At 36.7% G+C, this 24,923-nt stretch overlaps 1 protein-coding gene across 1 annotated transcript in view; it reads left to right on the plus strand.

Moving 5' to 3' along the window:
• Positions 1–24,923, plus strand: part of LOC116268621 (multiple C2 and transmembrane domain-containing protein 1-like) — a 174,877-nt gene that overhangs the window by 75,740 nt on the left and 74,214 nt on the right. The window contains exons 8-9 of the mRNA XM_031666821.1: positions 4,056–4,175; positions 23,693–23,746. Of these exons, the coding sequence (XP_031522681.1) occupies positions 4,056–4,175; positions 23,693–23,746 (174 nt within the window). The remainder of the gene's footprint in view (positions 1–4,055; positions 4,176–23,692; positions 23,747–24,923) is intronic.

Raw genomic sequence — 24,923 nt, forward strand, 5'->3', positions numbered from 1 at the left:
CCATCTAATGATTAAAAAAGAAAGCCATCAAATTCTTGGAATAGTTCTAGTCTCTAATGAACATGGATAACTAATGTAGGGGTAGATGTTTTGTTTGGAATTGGGTATGTATTCCATGAGAGTAAAATGTAGACAGCCTAAGTTTCCTTATTAAAAGGAGAGATGGGGGAGATGTGACGAGATTATGTGACAGAGAGGAAAAAATACAGAAAGGGTGCTGTAGTGAAGGATGTGAAGGAATTCAACACTGTGTAGACATTTGTGAGTGTCCTTATCACTACACTTTTACATCAAAAAATTCTAAAATCTGCAGGTCCTCATTCCATGACCCACAGAGGCAAAAAGCAGTCCGGAAATGCAGATCTGGACAAATTCTAGACATTTTATGGTTTATTTTTGTATTCTGTGAATACATTGGAGATTTTAAAAATTGTTTCTTGATTTCTTTTTCCATCCTATTTTAATGCATTATTATATCTCTTGTTTCCCCCATACCTCTGAAAATGTATAGTCAGGACCATGGACAGATCCTTCATTGTCTTGGCCTTCCTTGGGTTTCTTCCAGCTGCCTTATTTCTCTTACTACTCTAGTGGGACACTAAAGGCCAGGTCTTTTGTGTTATCTCAGTTTTTTTTATAGGAAAGAGGAGAAGATTGATCTCTTTCCGAAGAGAGAGGAGAGAAGAGGCTTCAGTGTGGAGTGAATGAGCTAAAAATCTCCTTTCTTCCTTTGAGGGCTCTCTTTATTAGAGGAGCCTCACCAGCTAACAGGAAGTAAAATCATCACTAATATTATGTTGAATACATGATTGGCTGTTCTACTTTCAAACATCTAATATTTCATAACATATTTGTTGAATAAATACATTGTTATTGTTAATCTGTGTTCATGTTCTTTAACCTTTTGAAATCTTCATTTAGGTGCTGAAAAAGAAAAATAAATGCTTTTGTATTTACAATTTATTCAAAGCCCTCATGTTTTAAAAATATATATTTTCAACAGTAGGAGCTCCTCACTCAATTACCCAAATATTAGATTATTAAAACCACAATAGAAAAGGAGACGGTTTTTCCATTGCCAGAATTCCTAAAATGAACATAATTTCTTCCTTTGTCTCTCTCTCTCCTCTGTCTTTCCCCAATCCATGTTCTGGTACCCATGTTATTAGGACATATAAAAATACCACAGGCATTTATGATAAGTGTGTGTCAGTTCTGAGTGCTATATTTTAAGAAAGTTTTTGATGTGTTGATTTGGATATGGTAAGAGGAAGATGACTACAATGGGGAAGTGCCTAGAAACCATAATGTGTAACCGATGCTTGAAGTAAGTGGTGATGTTAAACCTAGAGAAGAAGAAGGCACGAGAGATGTCTTGATTGCTTGCAGGATTGTCATCTAGGAAGTTTTTTCTGTGGATGACAGGCCTGCAGCTAACACCAATACATGGACATTACAAGGAAATTCATTCTGAATAAGACGAGGAACCTAACACCAATGAATGGACATTAGAAGGGAAAATATATCTGCTCAATAGGTTACAAAGATTACAATTGGTCATATTTAGCAATGGGATAATCTGAGTCCCATCCATGAGGCCAGAACACACTAACTCAAATGAGTGCCCTCAGAAAAGGCAAACATAAAGTAAGGTCCGAGAGAAAAGACCATAATATGCAAAATAGTTCATGATTGCATAGCCAAATGGAAAGAAAATCTTGTCTAGAAGTACTAAGGTAGACTTTTTTGTCAGAGGGAGAAATTTGTTAGTAGTATCCCAGGTTGTAACTCTGAATGCATTTTCCTGAAGTCACTTGGTTTTATGTAGTAGATCTATAGAACTTTTGCTAATACAAATAATTAAATAGAATTCTGTTGAATGATTGGGGAACCCAGTGTCCATTTATCCATTAATTCAGTAAATATTTACTTATCGAGCACTTGCCATGCCCCAAGTACTGTTCCAGGCTCTAGGGGTAAAACAGTGAATGAAAACAAAAAGTCTACCTTTACAGGAGCTTATATTCTAGTGACTGCCTAAATGTTACAATTAAATATATAAAGAATATGGACTCTAGCCAAAAATGATTTTCCCTTTTACATGTATTGATGTCTGTCAGATTTACCTTAATTCACTTCCAAAAAGAGAATTATCTTTATAAAAATATATTTTAATAATCATAACCATCAATTATTTATATCATCTTTGTATAATTGGTATAAATTTCAAAAATTGAATGAAAATATTTTCTTTTTCTGGAAATCTTCCTACTTTTCTCATAAAATAAAAGATATGGCTCCTGCTTCATGTATTACAATATGTGGAACTTTTCTTATGCAGGAACTTGAATCTATAGTTACTATGTAATTCTGTCCAAAATCATTTCTTGGCTTACTTAACTATTATTTGTGCTTTTTGGTGCCCTCTTGGTTATGAATATAAAAGAATTCGGTAAAATATATAGTTTTCAAAATTTAATGTCACATTGAAAAAACAGATGGTACAGTAATGTCATGAAGTCATTTTAAATATTAGAGAAATATTCAAGACAATTAGATTTATAGACCTCTGTCAAGATATGAGAACACTAAGGCAAAGTGACTTTCTAAAGCTCAGAACCTTGGTTTCCTGGCCCTGAGGCCAGGAGTCTCCCTACCATTTCACACTGTTTAATTTTCTCTGCTATTTAAATAGGCTGCAGGCTTCACTGAGATTTATTAAGAAGACTGCAAATGGTCCATGCTGCTGTGCCTGACACGGGTGTCCTTAGGGCACTGCCCCTAACTCTCCTGACCTATCAAATGCAAGATGTTTGTGTTATTCCAACCAGCTGGCTGAAAGTCCCAGTTATGCTATGTTCAGCTAAATCTTATCAGGCAGAGGGCTTTCTAGCTTCCAGTATTATAATCTGTATTACTTGAGGACCTTAATCAATAATTAGTTTACTTTCTGTGTTTTGTAAGGTATTAATAACATGTACACAATAATGGTTTGGGTTTTTGTTTTTGCGAAATGACTGTGCACCAAGCAGTGGGTTTAATTCTTACAACCCTGAGGTGGATAATCCTATTATCCCCATTTTACTAGGGAAGAAACGAAAGGGGGGATATATATGTTGCTTAAAAGTTATATGGCTAGTTAGCATTACTGTCAGGAGTGGAATCTAGTTTTTAAATGCCTCCTGCCTTAACATTACCTTAATTTGACAGCAAAAGCCACAGACCCAGAGAATTTAGATGATCTGTCCAGGATTACAAGTCTGGTGTGGGTTGGGGGTGAGTCATACTTTATATCCAACTTTGTGTTGTTTTATAATGTAAGTGTTCTTAGAATGACTCCATCTGCCATCCTGAGTTCTTAATCTAACATTTGTCTTACAATGAAAAAGTTTATATACTTGGAGAAGTAGGTAGTGTTTAAAAAGAATAATACAAATAGGCATTTTAAAATTTGTTTTGACAAAATTTCCTTGTAATAGCTGTTTGATTTCTATGGTAATGCTAAATGTTAAGCCAACCATTTTGTACACTTATCGGTAGCAGTGCTTTTTTTCATGTTGTGAAATCTTTGGGGCTCTCTGATGTAGACTTGGTATTTTCATCTGCCTATTAATCTTGTTACGTTGTATTATCCAAGTAAGATTTTTTAAAAGTCCCTGATGTTAAATAGTGATTCATTTTTTATCATTAAGGCAGATAAACCAGGCTATTTCTGACAGTGTAGTGGAGTTCATTTTGCTGCTTTTTAAAAATTGTGTTCAACTTAACAATAATTTCACTGGAGGAGAAAAACTCAAATTTCCTCTTTGACAAAGTAATGATATCAACTTTTCCTTAATAGAAATTAAACAGATTGGAAATCTTACCAGTGACTTTTCAAGGGTCAGTTATATTTTTAGAAAAATGTCTAAAAGTTTCCAAGGCTTTGTTTTCAAGATAAATCTTCCTGTTCTGAAGCATTCGGTTTTGGGTTTTTGAAGTAGAGTATAAATAAGAGTCCATTTAATGAAATTCAGTGTTGACTCATCCCTTCTTCTCTCTTCTCTCTCCTCCAGCTCTTTCTCTTTGTTGTCTGGAACTTTGAGCTCTACATGATACCACTGGTTTTGTTGTTACTATTGACATGGAACTACTTCTTGATAATATCAGGGAAAGATAACAGGCAACGTGATACAGTAAGTCTCTACTCTCTTACTTGTATGTGTTTTTGTTCTTATTCTAGTCCCTCTGACAAGATCAATATTGAATTTGGCTTTACAAACCAGAAGTTCTGTCTACAAATACTCAAGTTTAGAGGAAAATTTTATCAGATCAAAACTAACGACTCCTTGGTCCTAACACAATAGAAAGTATTCACTTATTTCTAACATTACTCCTCTTGGTAGAAACTAAAACAGGGAGCAGCACCAAAGAATGAGCTATGATTTTCAATCATAAATGGGTGCTGCTTCAAATAATTGCTTTATTCTCCTTATTTGTTATATCTTAATGAATCCTGATTTAAGATACAATGTCACAAAATTATTAGTGATCAAACTATGTGAATGTATTTTACTTAAGACAGATAGATTCTTTGTTCTCTGTCATTGGAAGAAATGAAGGCTTCATGATTGTTGGCCTGGAAACGTGTATAAAGTACCTTAGTTCAATGCAGGTTCACTGGACAACAGTAAATATCCTTCTCTGTGTCAGGGGTGTATTGAGATATCAAGCTTAAGGATGAAGAGCTTTCATTTAACCTAGGGAAAGTTATACTAAATCTACCTGTCCTCTTTGGCATTTTTGAAAGCAGAATGTGTGAGACAACTTTCTCTTTCTAGAAGAGTTTTAGACTAAGTAGCAGAAGCTGCCCACACTATAGTCACATATGTTCTGCCAAGCTTTGTTCCCCTTGGATTGTCTATCACTATGCCCCTAGCAACCTAACTATGAAAAGCTTTCCCACATGTAAATAAATGAGGGGAGTGTCTTCTCCAAATACAACATTTACAATTTGATAACTCAATAGACTGCTGTTGAGAAGAATTTAAAGGTTGGCAAACACGAGAATCTACTTGGTCCTTAGCAGACTACTACTTTTCTTGCCATTAAGGATCTCTGTTTGATTTATGATCTGTAGATTATAACAGATCATAAATCGATTTTTTGCCAACTACTGTGCCCATAATGATGCAGAATTATTTGATCATCAGCTTAAAAGTAGTGTATAATACTTAATAGTAACCATCATAATGGTTGCATACATACCTTCAATGTAAAAGAACTTCCCTTTTAAATAACACAATTAAAATACACTTCAAATAGCAATGTACGCAAAATATAAAATTCTTCAAAATAATTTCCTTTAGTATGTGACAAAGTTGCCAACAAGACACCATGTTTACTTCTCTATTATATTTCTGTCTTTCTTACTAGATTATAAATTTGAGGGAAGGGAACTCTGTTCATCTTTGTATTTGTCACTGTCTGTAGTACCTGCTTTGCAAATTAGACATGTTCAAACCCTTCTTTGTAAAGTATATCAAACAAACATGAGATTGCTAATAGAGATTTTAATGTTTAGTCAGCATCAATAGACAAGAAGTTATTAGTATTATTGGCAAGGATTTTATGAATATATATTTAAATTGCACACTAACAGACAAGCCCTAAATGCTATAAGCATTGGTGTCATGGGGACTAATAGGTACTTTCATCAATTAATTCAGGATGTTTTCTTTAAGAAAATAGGACTCTTTCAGACAATTGCTTTTTTGTCCCATTTACTTCGTGGAGATTGTCGAGAGAGAAGAATATCTACTTTTCATTCTGTTGCCTTGAGACAAATTTGCAAATAAGATTATTTCCAAATAGGAAAAACTGGTAATTTAGTTTTAGCTTCTTAATTCTATGAGGGGGCTTATCTTCAATATTTAGTCATTGGTTTTGGTATTCTTAGTGAAAAATTCTGAAACTGTAGACTTTGCTTGTTATCTTCTCCAGAATATACCTGGCTTGGCTGGAAACATCCACTTTTAGAGGAAAAATAATATATGATGTATCCTTTTGTACTTAAAATTCTCTAAGACATTTTATAGCCTATTGAAAAAAATGCATATCATATGATTTTTGCAAAATATAGCTTCAAAATAGTATTTACCAAATCTTTTCTTTTTAGTACATCTCCTCTAACAGGCTCCTCTTTTAGCCATGGACATTTTTCTTCCCCAGCACAACCCACTGTGAAACATTCTATAGTCTAACTCTCATGGAATGCCAACTACACTCCATAACTCCCAGTAATTGCCTTTTATTTGCCCAAAACACACAGATCCACATATTCTGTTCTTTCTAGGCACCAGAGCAGCAATCACAACGTTTCATTCAGCTTCTTATTCACTGGCTCAGTTAAGACCTTACGTAACTCTTAAATCCAATTTGTCTAATTATGTGTTTGCTGGCATATCCAGCTGTGCATTTGAACCGGTTGCTCCTTTTGAAAAGAAACCTGGATTATACTTTGCTGGTTACAGAATGCATATATATATATATATATATACACACACACACACACACATACACACACACACACACACACACACACACATATACGAATTTAGGGAAAGTGTGTGTAGGGGTTGCCATGCTGTGACGAATTGACTCTCCTGCATAGTGCATAGCACTGGAAGGATGGTATTTTCCTGTAAGTCCATATTGATATCCCAAAGACACTGCAGACTCTTTCAGCATAAGTGAAAACTTTACAGGATCTCCGAGGTGCGTTAATCACACCACTGGCTGATTCCAAACCAGGAAACTTTCTGTTTTAGGAAAGAGAGACAGAGAAAGAGAAAGAATTTTCTGCCACCAAAAATCAAACCAAACCAAAACAAAAATCTATACATTCAGCTGACAAAATTTAATTAGGGTGAAAACTATAAAAGAAAAATCAAAATGACCTTCAGGTCATAGAAAAGAAAGAAAAGGAAACACAATTTCCATGACATAAGAAGTTGAAGAAGAAAATCAAAGAAATACTGTGAAAGATGAAAAATGCATAGATGGGTAAAATTCTGTCTTCAATGTATTGGCTAATATTTGAGATTAATACCAAACAGGAAAATGTTTCTTTGTGTGTGTATTGTTTAAGGAGAGTCTTTCCTTTCTTGGAGACCCTTAAGATTACAGGCACTGAACCCTCATACCTTTTCCCCACCATGGTGCCTATTCTAGTTTAATGAGCAAAAGCAGATGTAATCCTTGCTGAATAAGTTTTGCAGCGTTTAATGAGCTGAACCTGTTAAGGACAGAATAAGTAAACAGCCATTCCTGAGGTTAAAACTGTAGACACAGAGGGTGCCCATGTGAAAGAGGCATGGTTAAAAATATTTCACCTCTGCTATTTCCTAGTTGGACTTGTTAAAAATAAGCAATCTTAGGTCTAAATATACCCAGACTGGGACTATGATATTAAAATTTCTAGCATGAAAATTGTTAGGCTTTTCCAGAGAAAACCTTTTAAGACATGCTTCATTCAGAAATGTCCCTGGCATGAAAGGGATATAAAGATAGGAATGTCATCCTTCTCTTGGTTTGAGCTGTCACTTCAAAACCTGGGAAAAGTTCTCACCAGCATTGCCTATTAGGCTTGTACCAACTATCCAAATTACAGTGACTGTAGACAGACATTTTGAAAGTGGAAGAGTAGATGCCAGGAAATGGCTTTTACTTTGATTTAAAAACTACTGAAACATCATTACACCCTGGGCTCTGTGTGAAGTACTTTATATTCACCATGTCATTTAGTCCTCCTCCAAGAGAGAGAAGCTGATTGTGTTAGCCCAGCCAATGGGTTGGATCCTCCTAAGTCAAGTGACCTGCCGCCCCCCACCCAGGTCCCTTCATCAGTTGTAAGCAAAGGAACATGCTCATGTAGACAAGCATGGCTGCAAGAGCTCTTCCTTGAGAAAAGAGAATCAAGTCACGGAGAATAAAGGAAATAGGTTAGCCAAGCAAACCAGGGGTCTATTGCACACCCTGTAAGTGTCATTTCTACTGCACATACAGGGAAACAGGGCCAGAAAGATTAAATAACTTATCGAAAAACACACAGAAAGTGTCAGAACCAGTATTAGAACACAGAGCAGTCTGCCTGAAGTTTATACTCCGAACCACCAGTCAATCACATTTCCTGCTGGGGATATATCCCACCTCTCCCTGGGCACTGTTACAGCAAGTTTCTCCCACGAATTACTGAAAAGCCAGTAGCACTAACTACACCTTTTAGCCGACATATTAATAGAAAGTAGTAATTTTCCCACACCCCTCATCTCATGTCTTCCGTATCTCTCATTGAGGGAAACAGAAAGGATATTTATCAAGCAATTTCTATGTATCAGGCATCCTGCTAAGCCTTTTAGAGACATCACCTCCTTTTTTCCTTTACAATAATTATATCAAGTAAATAATTCTAAATAGTTTTATCCCCATTTTATAAATCAGAAAATTCAGTATCAAGGATGATAAGTAAGCAACTCCCCAGAGCAAGTGTGATGTGAACCCAATTGTGCCCTGTTGTAAAGTCCCAGGCTGTATCTATGGTACACGCATGGGCATTCCTTTCCCAAAGGACTGCTTTCTTAGTGTCCAGGGCCTTGCATAGAATCCCTGTTGTCTCCAGATTCCTTCCTATGACGTACCCAGTAACCTCACATGAATTAGTGCTAGTCATCTATTCTATCCCACATGCCACCATTAATTTCCAAAGCATTCATGACCAGGAGGGCTACCTTCCATTCACCAAGGTGACCATGGGAGGAGTCCATCAAAGCTGACTTCTTCATATTTGTGAATAAATTTTTTTGTGTCAAAGCAATTTTTGAATATCTTTGACACAAGAAAATTCTTCAAGCTGTGTTTTTTAATTACACTTTAAAAGAACATTCATTTTTACTGTCATGATATTCCTCCCACACAACGATCTCAGTTATCTAATCAATGGTGGCATTAAAAGACTGAAGAGTGGGGCAGATCAATGAAATCATTCTCTGACTCATGATATGACTGTGACACAAATTGAGACAGAGTCTGCCTTGCTAAAATACTTTAGGAAATACTGAAATGTTTAGTTAGCTCCTTCTCGTGACAAAGCATTTGTTTCTTCATTTCCCTTTCAGAATAGTACTGAATATTGTCTCCCATTAGGTCTGTTCCAATGAGACCCAGAGCACTTATCTCTACAAATAAAGCTCCTAAGAGCAGCACTCTTTGCCATAAGTGCTGTTGATTGAACAGTTTGGAATGGTCCACCACAGAAACATCTGATCGACTTGAGCTCCTATAAATCAAGCACATTTATTATTTTGTCAGCCAGTGTTCTCCATTCCAAAGAAGTCTGTGGTGGAATATATGGAATACTGAATAAGTCAAGTATTCCTAACAGGATCTAAAGAGGCTGGCCAAAGCCAAGCTGACAGAGGAGAGGACGTCATATGCAAAGCACTCTGAATGTACAGTTAGACTCTCTCTACTTCAGTAAGAGTTTTATCATTCACTGAAAGCAGCATAGACCACAAGTTTCCTGTGTTTGCCTCTCAGTACCAAAAAAGACCACATATTCAGTGCTCTTAGCAGAAGCAACACTGAGTCATACAGCCTGTAAACACATCTAAAAATGGATGATCACTCTTTTCTTCTTCGTGCTTATTTCAACAGCAATTTTCTCAATTTTTTTCAGAAGGTCATCAGCTTGAAAAAAATCTGAGGAGGACCATGAAAAGAACCAGACCTTTAGTTTTCCAACACGATCACTAGGATAAATCAGTAGAATCAACAGCCAATCAGATGTTGGTAGAAAGCTTATCCCCTGTGACCCCTCTCAAAGCTGTTCACCAACTGTTTAGCCTTGTTAGATAATCACTTGCTGTACATAGTGCAACCCAACATGTTAATAACCATCGTCATCAGGCTTTGGATTTGCACCAACAAGATCTCCACATTTTCTTCACTCATCCCAAGTCCCCCCACCACTGTCCCCTCCCTCTCAGTAGATGACCAGGCCTTCTACTTTGCAAATTTCCCTCAAATTCCAGCCCTGAAGCCCTATGAATTTGTACCCAATTTAGGGTTGTCAGATTTAGCAAATAAAAACACAGATGCCAAGTTCAATGGAAATTTCAGATAACAACAGGACATACTTACACGTATATGTTTTTATAACATTCTTGATTTATCTGAAATTGCAGTTTAAGTGGATGTTCTATATTTATCTGGCAACTCTATCTCAATTGTACCTTTTATTCTTACCTCCAGACCTGTACGGAGGTGACAGTTCTGAAATAAAGGTATTCCCCAACATCTTCAAGTATAGAAGACCCGTCAGGAGCAGGCCCCACCTAAACCATAGTTTCAGCTTCATCCTCCTCAGTATTCCAACAGGATTGTTTATGTGTGTGGTGGTGGTGGTGGTGTTTTGCTTTTGTTTGTTTTGGAGTATGCAATGTTTATTGAGCAAAAGGTGGGAGTAGTGGCCTAAGGGTGAGAAAACAGAAATGAACAAGACCATGGCCATCCTCTTTTGTTGTCACTTTCTTCTGGACAATTGCTTGCCACTTGGGAGAGCAGGAAACCAAGCCACTTGCAAAGGCTAGCGCAGCACAGCTGGATGGGAAGGTAGTTCCAGCTGACTCGCAGGCCTGTGTTCCCTGCTTTACCTCCTATTCACCCAGTCCACAGGCTCAGGGAAGGCAATCCTTTTGTCTTCATGACACAACTAGAAAAGAGAAAAAAAGAGTGATGCTTCTCCCTTTGGACATATGAGGAAACTCAAGCCCAGAATAAGGCAGTAACGTCTGCAAAGCCCGTACTCACAGAACGTGGGTGGGAATGGTGCAGCATGGGACAGACGTGGTGGCTGGAGAAGGGCAGTGTAGGCAGGGTCTGGAACTTAGCAGAGGCCTGGAAGTCACGTGAGCACTGAGGACAGATGTGCAGCATGGTGGAAGAGCTTGAAACCCTTGCCCGAGGTGCCGCACGTGAAGAGTTTGAGGTCTGAGTGTGATGCATGGTGGCTCTGCAGCTGCAGAGGGCTGGCAAAGACACAGGTGCACTGTGGGTGGCTGTAGCCCCTGCAAGACTGTACTTTTATGGGGTGCATCATCCTGGGATGGTCTTCGGGGCTCCTCCACTGGCACAGCAGGCTTGTAGGCAACACGGTTGGCGTTGATGAGGAGGTGGCTGTCCAGCCATGAAGGCTATGACCCACCCGAGACAGGGGTTGGAAGAGGGGCCTTTCACCTTGGGAAAAGAAGACCTTCCAAGGTAGTGGGTCTGGAAATGAGGAGGGCCAGGATGGGATAGCCCCAGCAGTTGCAGGAGTATCTGGAGCAGAGTATACTTGTAGTTTCCCAAATATTCTATACACTCTTTCTATGCCTTCTACTGTTTTCTTAAAAATATACTTACAAATGTAAATGTATATTTCTTATCACACATGTTTTGTTTTTTATAAAAATTGAGTCACATTTAACCCATTTTAGCTCACCTGCTTTTTATATTCTGCAACATATCTGGAAATATCCCTCATATTCCTGGAAAACAGTCTACTATAAGTTTTAATTTCTATACAATTTTCACTATATGAGTGTGTGTGTGTATTTTAGAGACAGGGTCTCTCTCTGCTGCCCAGGCTGGAGTGCAGTGGTGCCATCATAGCTCACTGCAGCCTCGAACTCCTAGACTCAATCAGTTTTCTCACCTCAGCCTCCTGCCTAGCTGGGACTACGGGTGCGAGCCACTGCAACAGTCTTCTTAATTAGACAGTTTTTAGATATATTTCCTTCAATTTTTTTTTTTTTTTTGAGTCAGAGTCTCACTCTGTCACCCAGGTGGGAGTGCAGTGGTGTGATCTCGACTCACTGCAAGCCCCACCTGCTGGGTTCAAGCGATTCTCCTGCCTCAGCCTTCCTAGTAGCTGGGATTACAGGCACCTGCCACCACGCCCGGCTAATTTTTTTTTTTTTTTTTTTTTTGTAGTAGAGACAGGATTTCGCCATGTTGGTCAGGCTGGTGTGGAACTCCTGACCTCAAGTGATCCGCCTACTTGGGCCTCCCAAAGTGCTGGGATCACAGGAGTAACCCACCGTGCCTGGCCCACTTCAAATATTTTGCCTTCTCAGTACTGTGAAGAAAATCCTAAAGAAATCTTTGGGTCCCTTTCTGGTAATATGCTTTGGAAAGTCCTTGAAGAATTTCTGGGTGAGAGTATATGCATTTTGAAGGTTTTTGGTAGTTAGTATTAATTTGCAACCCATTAAGCCTTTAACATTTTATACAGCTGTGCCTGGGTAGCCACTAATTATCATTATTCTTTCTTTTGGAGAGCCATCCCTGACACTCACCCCCTACTACTAGTCTGACCCTACCAACTCATACGCTAAGAGGTTAAATGAGCCCATACCTCTGAGTTCCCACGTCTGTCATAAATTTGTTTCATATAGTTGCTGCCTAGGCATCCATTTTAAGGCCTGACATGAGTTATTTGAAACCTAGCAGTACCCGTCCCCTTTGGCTAGTTAAATTTACCTTCTCTGTGTGGTTGTTTATGCTGTAGCCCACTTGCTTCTCATCCCATTGACCCAACACACCCCACAGCTGCTGACCATGATGAAACCTAATGGTTAGCACTGGAGCCAAGCCAGCATTTCCCCTCGTGCTCTCTTTAAACCAGCCACGGGATAACACCCATGGACCTTAATAAAGGCATAGTCTGACGGCTCCTCTTTTTCTCTTGCGTGTCCCACCCACTGGCTGAGCTCCCTGCCGCCTCCAGCCTTCCCTCGGTCTCCCATTGGCATCCCTAACCTCTCTGGGACCAGTAAGTACTAAATTTCTTGTTTTATGCACTTTGGGTTCACTTCCTCAATGTGTCTCGTCTGACTGACACACCTGAGTCTTACTTTCCTCTCATCAGAGCACTCTAGAAAATGGCTCTCTTGGCTCATGGTCACTCTCAAGAGACAGACTTCATGACCAAATTAGAAAGTAATCATAACAATAAAAATCACAACACTCTCATATTGTCATAACTGGCTCACTGTGCGTCCTCCTCAGATTGTTCTAATTGAATCTTCCATTTGTGTGTCTAATCTCAACACAGCAAAATGGCTCGGACCATTTTGCTCTGAGTTACTAAAAAAAGTTAGAAAATATTTTAGTCTGATCTTTCCTTCGAAATCAAATATTATCTAATTTTTATGCATAATTACTTTCATTCAATAAATATTATCGAACATTTATAGGCACTAATAGTACTGTGGTTCAAAGATGATGAAGATACATGGCTTGCCCAGGACAGTTTGTGGTTTAGTGAGAGAAACAACTGAATAGAATATATGAATATAATAGGTGCAGTGATAGAGGTCTGTATACAGCATGCAGAATGTTCAGTCAAAAGACATGTAGATACTCCTGCATATATGTATGTGAGTGATGCATATATAATGAAACAGGGCATTAAATAGCTACCTGTGGCTACCTGTTCTTCACGCCTCAGTCTGTTGTTTTCACTTAGTAACTCCATGTTTGGTTTTAATACTTCTTGAGTTTATTGGCTATCCTTTTTACTCAACTCTCAAACTGTAGTCAAACCGAAAATTGAAAAGATAAAATGGTAGAATGATGGAAGATGAGTATTACCAGTACGTGACCTGTCAGTTCAAATACAGAAAGATGTAAAGGAAACACTTCTATTTTTAAAAGTCAATTTACTAAAGATTCTCCTCACTGGAATGCACACTTCTTGCTTTAGCTCTAGTAGGACTCAGAAGAGAGACTTCCAATATAAAGTTAGTGGTAGTTGCCCTAGAGGTTGTTCCCAGTTACTCTCATATTTTAGCCTCCACCATCTTCCTGAATTCTCCTCACCTTGTTCAGTTCTCCAGAGATGCATATAAGAATATAATGAGGCAAAGAGGTACTCTTAGTTCTTATAGAGGATTTCTTCCCCAACTCCTTTTCTACCAAATGAATTGTTTTTGGCAACTCTGAAGGATATCTGAAATTCTTGCTCCCATAAATGGTTGATTTTCACTTATTTGAGCCACAGTTGAACCCTGGAGCCCCAGAGAGTCACTGAAAAACCAGCTTCCTAAACCCCTCAAATCCTCCCATGGATCCAAAGAGTTCACCATCTTGATGGTTCTCCAAAGTGTCCACCCATATATCTGCCAAAGGGTCTTAGCATTTCTGTTCTTCCAAATATCTGCCCTCAGGACTTTGTCATTTCTTCAATTGAGATGTAAGACTGGGGAGGAAAATAAGGATACCCCCAATTCTGGTTTGAGGGTGGGTGTGTTATCCTACCGATTTCCAGTGATTATTTCCTGATTGTTCTTTCTAAATGAGTTTGCACTCTCCTCTTGGCAGACAGCCAAACTATTCTAAACGTGGGGAGGGAGAGAGGAAAAGGGGCCAACAGAAGTACCTTCTGCCTGACTCATGACCTTAGAACTAGTTTGCATTTCTAGTCTTGATCATTGTTCTCTGTGTGGTGGTGGTGGGGGAAGGGTGGTGCTGGCAGAGAGTTTCATATATTTGTGGAGAACTATTGTCCTTGGTTTAGAAAGGTGACAAGAAATTCTAAGACCCCAATTAACAAACTAAAAGTGGAAACCAAATTATATGTCTTTATCTGCTTGTGGAAAGTGTTTATAAATCAGAACTATTAGGAAGTCCAATAACGCTGAGAGTTTTGTGTTCATTTTTTAAAGCATTGTATGAGACACCTTTGTCAAGAGCATACAACTTTCAGGCCTTTCTACCCTTATGTACCTAGAACTGAAACAGTATGTTTCAGTGATCAAACTAAAATACACCTTCAAGGACATTTTTTTGTCATGTATTACTTACTGAATTTACTTCATTATACAAAAAAAGAAAACTAGTATACACTATCAGTTCTTTAGAAACTAACTGAATGTTCTGATAGCATTGCTTAAACAGGAGACAGTCAGTTTACCTAAATAAAGTTTTCAAATGGTTATACTCCCATAGGCAACAGCAAAAACACCTTTAAGATAAGTGTTACCGCTATATCTTTCCAGTGGCTTGAGGTTAGAAGCCCAAACTTTGAAATTCGGAAGATCTGGGATTTAATTCCAAACCTTCTACTTATTAGCTATACAAGTTTATTCATTCTGCTATGCCTCAATTTCCTCACCAATAAAATGGGAACAATAGGTACCTTGTTAGAGTCTTCTAAGAATTTAAGAGACAACACATGTTAAGCATAGAGTAAGTGCTCAATAGATGACACCTGGGAACCTTGCCATGTGTAAAACAGCAAGCAAGTGGGAGCTTAGACATTATATGTCACTATTTCTCTTGAAGAGTTCCCTTGTAAGTCCTGTTGAAGAGAATGGTTTTTCATGGCCATGAGTCATTTTTCTTGGTTTTAAGCCTGTAGACAGATAATAGCATTGCCACAGTAAGATTTCCTGTATCCATAGTCCCCTTGCAATGTATACAGAAGTCCCACAAAAAATAAAAACTATATTTTTATCAATAAAAGCATATGAAGAAACTTGAGCAAAGCAGTCTTCAACAATGTAAAGCACCTTAGTAACTGAATTTTACAGAAATACCATAAGCATATGCCATTTTACAGGTCATATCCATAGATATTTGAAAGACACATTTTTCTTGATTATTGTAATACAAATCTCCACTGTGCACAGTGCATGAAGACAAAGGCAGGCAGTACCATGAGCGAAGAACAGGGCGTTTCACTGAAATTATCATTGAGTCCAAAAGCAAAATCCTCCTTTCTAACAGCCTCGCTCAGGATGTCGGGTAAGAGGAGGGGAAAGGTAAACCTACACCAGCATACCAGGCCTGGAGATGGAGACTAATTTTAATAAATCAGAATGGAACATGAAAATGTCAACTTAATCAAGCATTTAAATTTTATTAATCAAGCCTAATTTTTATGAGTGCAAATAATCACTGAAGCTGGACAAATTTGTTCTCGATTGCATCAGAAACATAATTTTAATATTTAATGGACTGATGAATTTAAATGGAGAATTATCTTTATGAAACATGCTCTTCATAATTTGCCATTAAATGAGAAATAAAAAAAACAACATAAATCTTACATAAAGGTTATTTAACTAAATGTTGGTACTATAAATATTATAAATGCATTATATACTAATTTAGCAATCACACAGTACACTACATAAAGCAGGAATGATAAGTAGACCAGGCAGGCTTTTCCTGGGATGTAGAGCTCTGTGTTATATTGTGGGGAGCTCATGATATAACGGTTTGGAGGTTTTGTGTGAAGTTTCATGAACATTCTTTTCATTCAGGCTTTTATGCTACAATTCACCATTCACCACAGACATTCTTTTCAGCCCAAATGTAGGTCTAAACCCACTAGGACTTTCTTTTGTGAGGTGATTATTCTTTATATAAAAAAGATAAAAAAATATTATTTATAGAAAGGGATATAAGAAAAGAACTGAAGTTTTCTGACTATGATTTTTTTGACATACAAAACATGCTCCATTTTTAAATTTTCTGACATAATGTCCTCAGGCCTCAAAATACTCTAGATGGAAAAGAGAAAAAGAAAAATCAAATTAGTGTCAGAATATTCTCTGCAAATGTACACCCATTCCACTCACCCTCTTTACGACCCACAACACATTGCTTAAAATAGGGAGTTGCTATAAATTTTTTTTAAGTGAATCAAACCTAACAGATCAGTATGGTCCAAAAGTTTCCTGATAATAATCTCCAAGATAAATTCTTTGTTGTTTTCTAAGTATATTCTTTAAAGATCCCTAATGTTCCCAAAGTGTAGTATTTTCCATGCTATTCCATATATGGAATCGTATATGGAAATATATTCCAATATTTCCATAGTATTTTGCATATTTGTGCTAAACTGTGCATTTACCTGAAAACTAACTTGCCTATTGCAGCTCCCAAAATTATTGATGGGGTTGGAACAAAGGATATTTAGAAGATTGCAGGACATGCTACTCTTTAAAATGTCACAGCAGCTCCCTTTTCTTGCTTTACAGAAAATTTTTTAAATGTGGACCTTTTATTAGACACTTAAAAATTCTAAGATTGTTTTCAACGTTTGAAACATTTAAAATTGTGCCTTTTTGTTACAAAGTTGAGGTTCTGGAATGGAAATTTGGCTCTAAATATAGAGGCGTAAGTACATAATTTTCTTTATTTTTACTCTGTTTATTAATGTATGAAAATATTTCGTAAACATTAAATTTTATAAAGTAGATTCATGGTGAGTAGAGTTACCTTTTAATCTTACTTGCAAAGCACATTAAACAATTCAATTTTTTGGCCTTTGGTATATACTTTTTTCCCTTGACAAATAATACAGTTTCATTAAAGCATTATTATTTAAAAAGCACATTCCAGGTTAATAGTTGACCTATTTTTTCCTACTCAATTGAATTAATATGCAATATCCTAAAGACACCAAGATTAGAATTTTCTTGCAAGCAAAAAAAATCCAATACATTGTAAAGCCTTTAGATGGAGACAGAGTTCAAATAAACTCTAGAATTCTGTTCAGTGCTTTGTGTAAGAATAGAATGAACACTTAAGAATACTGAAAAGGAAATATGAAAAGAAATTTAAGAGGCTTATACTGATTGTAGAATTTATGTTATTGTTTCACCTTTCTTAATGGAAGAGTTTTTCTGCATATTAAGCTGACACTTAAAAATAAAAGGTAACATACTTTTGGTCAGTAAAGTAAATTTACTGTCTTTGCACCTTATAGCAAACCAGATTATACAACAAATACTGCTGTTGATGATGCAGAAGGCATGCTGTACATAATCAGTGGCATGCATCAAAAGTCATCTGATAGCCACATTAAAGCCACATTCCTTATTAAGAATCAGACTAAATTACAACATAGCACTTCCCAGAATGAGCCAAGGAAATGCATTTTGCAAGAAGAATAATTGTTTTTGAGTGTCTCTGTAAAAATCAGGAAGTCTTTTAGCAGTAAGTACTAATGCTTTTCTTTTTTTCTTTTTTTTTTTTTTTTTTTAGTCTGCCTTCTTTTGTATTGCAATATATTCAGCCTCCCAGGCAAGCCTATCACACTAATTATTATTACATCTAGTGGTTCAGTTATCTTGATGACTACTGTAGCTGAAATCCTCCAAGGTCAAATCCTTAATAGCATGAATCAAACTAAGCAGCCATCATATATGCAGTTGCTTTTGAGATGTACTGGATGAAACAGTATATCCCAGACTTGATTGAGTCGTATTATTCTTATAAACATGGAGTGAATTATGTATACAGTTTAATTATACCATTTTGCAAAAGTTTGTTTCTTCTCAAAAATCTTGTGAGAAGGTGTCCTGTTGTAAAAATGTCTGCACTAGCACACCTATAAAGATCTTACCATAAAAGTCTTCAACCTGACCTTTGGTACTTTCAAGTGATTTGAAATCATTTGAGTGATTATATGCATCTTCTCCATCAATAGACATTCCACCATTTCATATCATACTTACATGTGTAATAAATCCATTGGCACACAAATGCATGTTCTGCATGGTTTATGCACACACACAATGATATAAATGAACTCCAGACCATGCTGAAGAATACTACTCTCCCCAAATTCTTCCATATCTCTAGGGTAGAAATAGGCATTTAGTTTGTAATGTATCCAAATATAAGCATCTGTACAAGTTTGGATCGTCTATGAATATGAAACTAAATATGAAACTTCTTTCTTTTGTGTCAGTTTTCTTTAATATTTTAACATGGTTGCACATCTGGACAGCAGCGATTTCTTCTTTAAATGTGTAAATGTGTTGCATTTTTATAGACCATATTTGAGTAAAGCAATTTGAGTTGTGCAACTATTCATTTTGAACATAGTAAAACATCCATTTAATTCCAAGGAAAAGAAGCAAACACACAAAAGAAACTGGTTTGTATCAGCACTGGCTTTTGAAAGGTTTGGTTGCAGAGTACTCAGTCCTTCCAAGGTTAACATAACCAAGATTTTTTTGGTTCCTTTTTGTTCGAAGGGATTTAAATAAGTGGAATAAGTTACTCATGGAAAAATTATAATATGAAGTGTTTAAAAAATAATTCATGGGCCTTTTAACCCCCTCTTGTCATATTAGTTTTAAACATTCACCTTAAATTGGTGTTAAAAAGCAATAATTAGTAGTCACTGTCCCATAATGATTTTAATAATGAAGTTTACCTGAACCCACTTTCCCTCATCCTTTCCTCATTGGTCTTTTTGTTACTGCATCCTTCTGGTCACCTCCCTTATACATTTTTGTTCTAGTACAATAATACCAAACATGTCACGTTTTTATTCAGATTATCAACATCACTATTAACATTTCCAGTCAAATAATATTTTCCTTGCAAATCATGAAGTGTTTTGTTGTGTTGGATTACAATTAAAAGTCTTGTAATAGTACAAGAGCTCCTCTAAAACCACAAAATATATGGTCTATAGATACCACTTTGTTTAACTTTGGAAATGTATTTTTTAAATGTATAGCCACATATTATATTTTATGTTAACGGCAAATGTTCAGCAAATATTGAATATGAAGAAAGAAATATGCTTTTAAAATAATGTTATCTATTTATTCTCTGGCTGCAATGTATCTGGCATGCTGCATTTGGGGTTGTCTGTGTGTTTTTTTAAATGTCATCTTTATTAGTATTACATTCAAGGAATAGTACCAAGAATCAGTTTCTTTCAAGACCTTCCTCAAGTGTGTGGCATATAAGTCTGTGACGAGCGACATTACAGAAGGTCATGTCACTTTTAACTGCTTGCATTACATCTTTCTGATTTCCCTAGTGCCCTTCCTTTGTTTGATTAATACTACTTGCTTTCAAGCAAGGTATCAGAAAGCATAATTTGGAAAGAGAATTCTAGAGCCGATCTGAGATTCCCCTTAAGAAAAAAGAGAAAAAACTGAACTTTGTAAATGTATCTTTTCTACTACATGATTTTTCGTCACTCTTCATTTTTTCCCCTTCAAGGAAATCCTGCGTATAGTATATGTTGTTAGTTAAATTATTGCTGAGAAGTGTTTGGGCAACTGGACTTTGTATACTTGAAAACAAAACGATGTAGTGCTTATTTGGTTTTATTTGAAGAGGAAAGAGCTAGAATTTGATACCAGGACTCCTTTCTTTTGTTTTCCTCAGTTAAGTGTTAAACTCCAGCACTCTCATCCTAAATAGCAGGTGTTATTTGATTTCTCTGGGAAGGGTTGCAATTTTGTGCAGTCATTAAATGCACTTCAGTGATATATACAGTTTGTTTTTAAAAGCTCAGTTTGCAGTTTCGATGTTCATTGCATTTGGCTAGAGCTCTTGTCTGAAAGCACAGCTCAGCTTCTGAGACACTCTTGTCCTCAAAGTCATCCGTTTCACTGGACCATTAAAGCCTGAAAATTAGTTGTGAAAGCATCATCATTTTAATTTGGAATCTTTATCCACACTTCTACCTGTACCCCTCTATGTGTTTCTTACAGTCAGTGAAAACATGAATCAGAATTTTGTGTGTCATTAAGAGCACAGAATATTTTGTCCAGCAAAAAATATTTAATTTCCAAAAATTAATGTTTAAAATATTAACTTGATGCTATTTTATATTAATAGCTAACATTTTTGAGTACTTCCTTTGATACAGGAACTGTATTAAGCACTTTTATGCATTATCTCATTGGATCCTTAACACTGTGAGATAGGTGCTATTATCATCTCCATTTTCTAAGGCACCTTCAGCTTCACCTGAGCAAAATGTAACGGTGGGATATGTTCTGAAGCAGCTTAAAGGCATCAATAGGAAACCATCTGTATTATAAATCCTCACTTGTAGATGTTTATGATGTAACTTTAAAAACGCACTGGAGGAGGGGAAGGGCCCTCACTAGAGCGCTAAAACACAGCAAAAAGGCCTCTCACTAACACAACACTTCTCTGCCAAATGTAAAAGCAAATGGTTGTATTGGGTGGTTCTGGCTGCACATTTGTGGAGCAATTGTGCGTAGCCAATTACCCACTTGTGCAGGGTAAGAACAGTTTGGGTTTTGCAAATGAAGAGCCTGATTCTGTAGACCTTTTTGAGTCATACTTGAACAGAAGATCCACAGCTGATTTGTAAAATGTGTAAATTAAGCTACTGGCTTGTTTATGGCTTAATCTTATCTTGAATTTTTGAAAATTAATTTGAAGATAGTGGAGATTCTCCAACCTTAATGGTTAAATATTCATGGGTTCTATTCTCAGGCAAATGTTTGAAAGCATTTTGAACATTTGCTTTTATAAATCTGCATCATTGATTAGGTATAAGTCCTTCCAGGTGAACTAAGTCAGTTCTGTGAGATACATGATAGGCACTTTACCCAAAGTGTGTTAAATGATACGAAGAATAGATGATACATTCACTATTCACTCAATCAACAAATATTTTGTGAACACCTATTATGTACCTGACAATCTGCTAGGCACAGCCCACCACCATTCTGCCTTCATAGCACCTGAAATGTGATAGTAAGTACTGCAGAGAAGAGGCATATTATACATTCTTAATTATAAGTAGCTATAATAATGAGTTTATTCACAGCAGCAGTAAAAGTATAGTGTTCATCTCATTTTCCTTGATGTATTTGATATGAATCTGCATGGGTAATTTCAGCAAAAAAAAAAAAAAAAAATTGCTTCATTTAAATCTAAAAGATAATTTTATCAGAGGTACGAAATAATCATCATTTCAGAAAATCTTACAAGGGTTAGGTGAATTCTTCTGAAGCAACACAATGTACCAATGTAGCTTCTTTTCCATCTTAAACCCCTCACAAATAGCCCAATTTGAATAGCCTGGCATATATCACTTCAACTATATACTGTCACTATTGTGTGTGTATTTGTGATGCGAATACTTTAAATGTAAGGAAATGAAAGGTTAACATGAAAGCTTATCTGATCAACCCTGTTTAAGTTTCACTGGATTATAAGCCATTTGAGGGCTGGTAGGAGTAAAGAGGAAGTTTTGTGGGTTATCTGTGTATTCCCACATTACCTAGCACTATGTGCCTTGGACAAAGGGGTTTATGATGAATGCTATGGAGTAGCTGGATATAGTTAGAGAGACTGTCAAGAGTCCATCTTTCTTGTTGATGCTTCATTGCTTTATATGTCTCCGAAGTAAGTGTAAGCTCTCATCAGATATGCAAAACTGCATATTGCACTACTGTGATTCGTTTGAAATGCTGAAGGTCCAAATGAAAGACCTCAAAATTCTACCAATTAACAGAAGATTGAAAGCACGACATTAAATTAGGAACAGTCTCACAGGTTGTCAGATGCTTTCATTATATATTCGTTCATGAGACCTGGAGGTTTGTGTTTGTGTTATGCTTTTAAATCAGTTAATGCTTTTAGAATATTTGAGAAAAATTATTAGGAATAAGAGTTCTGATATGTTATCTCAGTTTATGGAACTCTTTTCATAATACAGTCTTGGTTATTAAAGTGTTCACCCATAGAATATTCCTGTTGGTATTAAAAAAAACACACACACACAGGAAAGGAGGGCTAGGTGTCTCTGTCCTCTAAAGTTATGAGCTTTGGGAGAAAAGTTTTAAAGTATTTGTTAACCATGCTTCTGTTGAGTCTATTCAGAGATACAGGATCAGGAAAAAAAAAGGAATTTAAAAACCATATCAAATATAAACACAATAAGTTGGGTCTTACTTGAATAACGACACTTCTCCCAAGGTTTTTTAAACTGTAGGTTTCTGTGGCATGCATATGTGTATGTTTGTGAAGTGCGGAAAACCATTTTAAAAAGCCTGAAATGGAGTGAAGTCTCATTCTGAATGGTTATATGTTGATCAAGGCAAAGGGAAGTTATTTGGGAAATCCAAAATGACTATTCCGTTCTGCTGAGGTAGGCTAAATAGCTATTTAAAAATACATATATGCATATCCAACTACGTGGGTTATACACACACTATACACATGTAATTATATATTTTAATTTTCATTTTATAATATGCATTCTCATAATCTTGTGTAAAATCACAGAGAATTAAAATGAGAGTTTTGGGTAATCCACAAAATCAAAAAGTAAGAGAGGCAAGACTTGACATTTATACATAAGAATTAAAATTTGAGCCATAAAAATATATTGTTAGTTTTATGCCATAGACCACCAGCATGAATCAATTAACAGACATGGTTTTTTAATTGTAGAATTTGGTGAAAAGTAAATTAGAAATAGCAGAGCTGTTTCATGCCTAGTTATCTAGTTCTAAATTTCAAGTACCTGATTAATACAGACAGCAGAATCGGTAGAAGGGAAATTTCCTGATTTAAAGCATCCTGCAAATTAATGTTGGTTTACCTTATGCATATTTCAAATTCTTGAGGTTGTCACAAAACATTTCACATGAATCCAGTTCCCCTAACTGGGATTCGGTTCCCTGGTTTTAATCAATGAAAGGCAGAGCGTTTTCCTAATCACTATCTCTAGGTTGAATATCCCTTCTCAGTGTGCCCGTTTCAAATGTTAATAAAGTTTTCATTTCCAAAAGGTTCAAAATGACAGAACAAAATTCTCTCCTTTAAGAGCACAGAAAATGACTTCTGTTTCTGTCTGCAGGTAGTGGAGGACATGCTAGAGGACGAGGAAGAAGAAGATGACAAAGATGACAAGGTAATTATCTTTCCCAGCACTTGGGTACCTGGGGATGGGGAAATGTAGACATGACACTGTTTTCACAGACAGTTAAAAAAGGAGTTGAAGTGTTTGAGTCCAGAAAATTGGACAGTGCTGTTTATCATCCTAACAATGCCACTGCATGTTGCAAAGAGGGAGAGAAGGCTATAAATCCTCTTCGCTTTTGTCCAGAGCTGGGTCAAATATTTTTCTGCCAGGAACAAAAAAAAATAATTCAGCTTGTCTGGAACTTGATAGCTCTCATGAAGATAACAGCAGTGACGACTGTTGTTGAAGGGCAAAAATTTGTCCTATCTTGAGTATTACAAATCGAGCCATGCTTTGGGGGAACAGGGGAGTGAAAACATAGCCTGCATGAGTTGAACATGGATATTGTCATCTGTAATTTTTGAACAATTGCTCAGCAAAAGGACATGAATGTGCAGAGTGCTCCAGAGGACATTTAAATAACCCCAGTGCTCATTGCCCTTGCTGAGGTTTGGAATGGCCACGTGGTTTCTCCATCAGGAAAGCCCATTCAGAGAGGCTTATATTCAATCGCTGGTTGATTTGGGGATGGTGACCACAGTAAATAACAGCCAGTTTCTGGGACTGCTTGGATTGGTTGTCCCCTAGGGAGAGGGGACAACAAGAGGTAGGAATTAGAATGATCTTGCACCACTGCAGCAGTGGCTGGGGTTGGAACTACCGTTTTCTATGGCAAGGAGGATAGTGATGCTGCTACATCATCATCTCTGGGCATTTCCAGACCTAAAATCTAAAAAGTCCTAGGTTGAGATCGAGAGGCAGAGGACAAAAAATCGTTCGTGATTTCCACATTGTTTGGCATGTAAAACCAGATTTTTGACCTTCACCAGAATCTGATTTATGTTGTGGTAAAGCAGTGAATTTTTTTTTTTTTTTTTTTGAAGAAAGGAGGAAAACAGTATATTTTAATTTATGCCCTTGACCTTTGATTCCAGTAAAGATGTACAGTTATATCCCAATGTAAGAATTTGTGTGCCACTGAAGGCCATGTCTCCAAAAATAAAATAATTGTGTGTTGGAAGCATGCATGAGAAATGTCAAAAAATTCAGTGATTCGTTAACTCTCCACATGATTTTTTTCCTAATATTCAATGCTTGAAGGAAAACAGACACACACACACACACA

The sequence above is a fragment of the Papio anubis genome, chromosome 5 (assembly GCF_008728515.1).
Source record: "Papio anubis isolate 15944 chromosome 5, Panubis1.0, whole genome shotgun sequence".
In the NCBI taxonomy this organism is placed as follows: domain Eukaryota; kingdom Metazoa; phylum Chordata; class Mammalia; order Primates; family Cercopithecidae; genus Papio; species Papio anubis.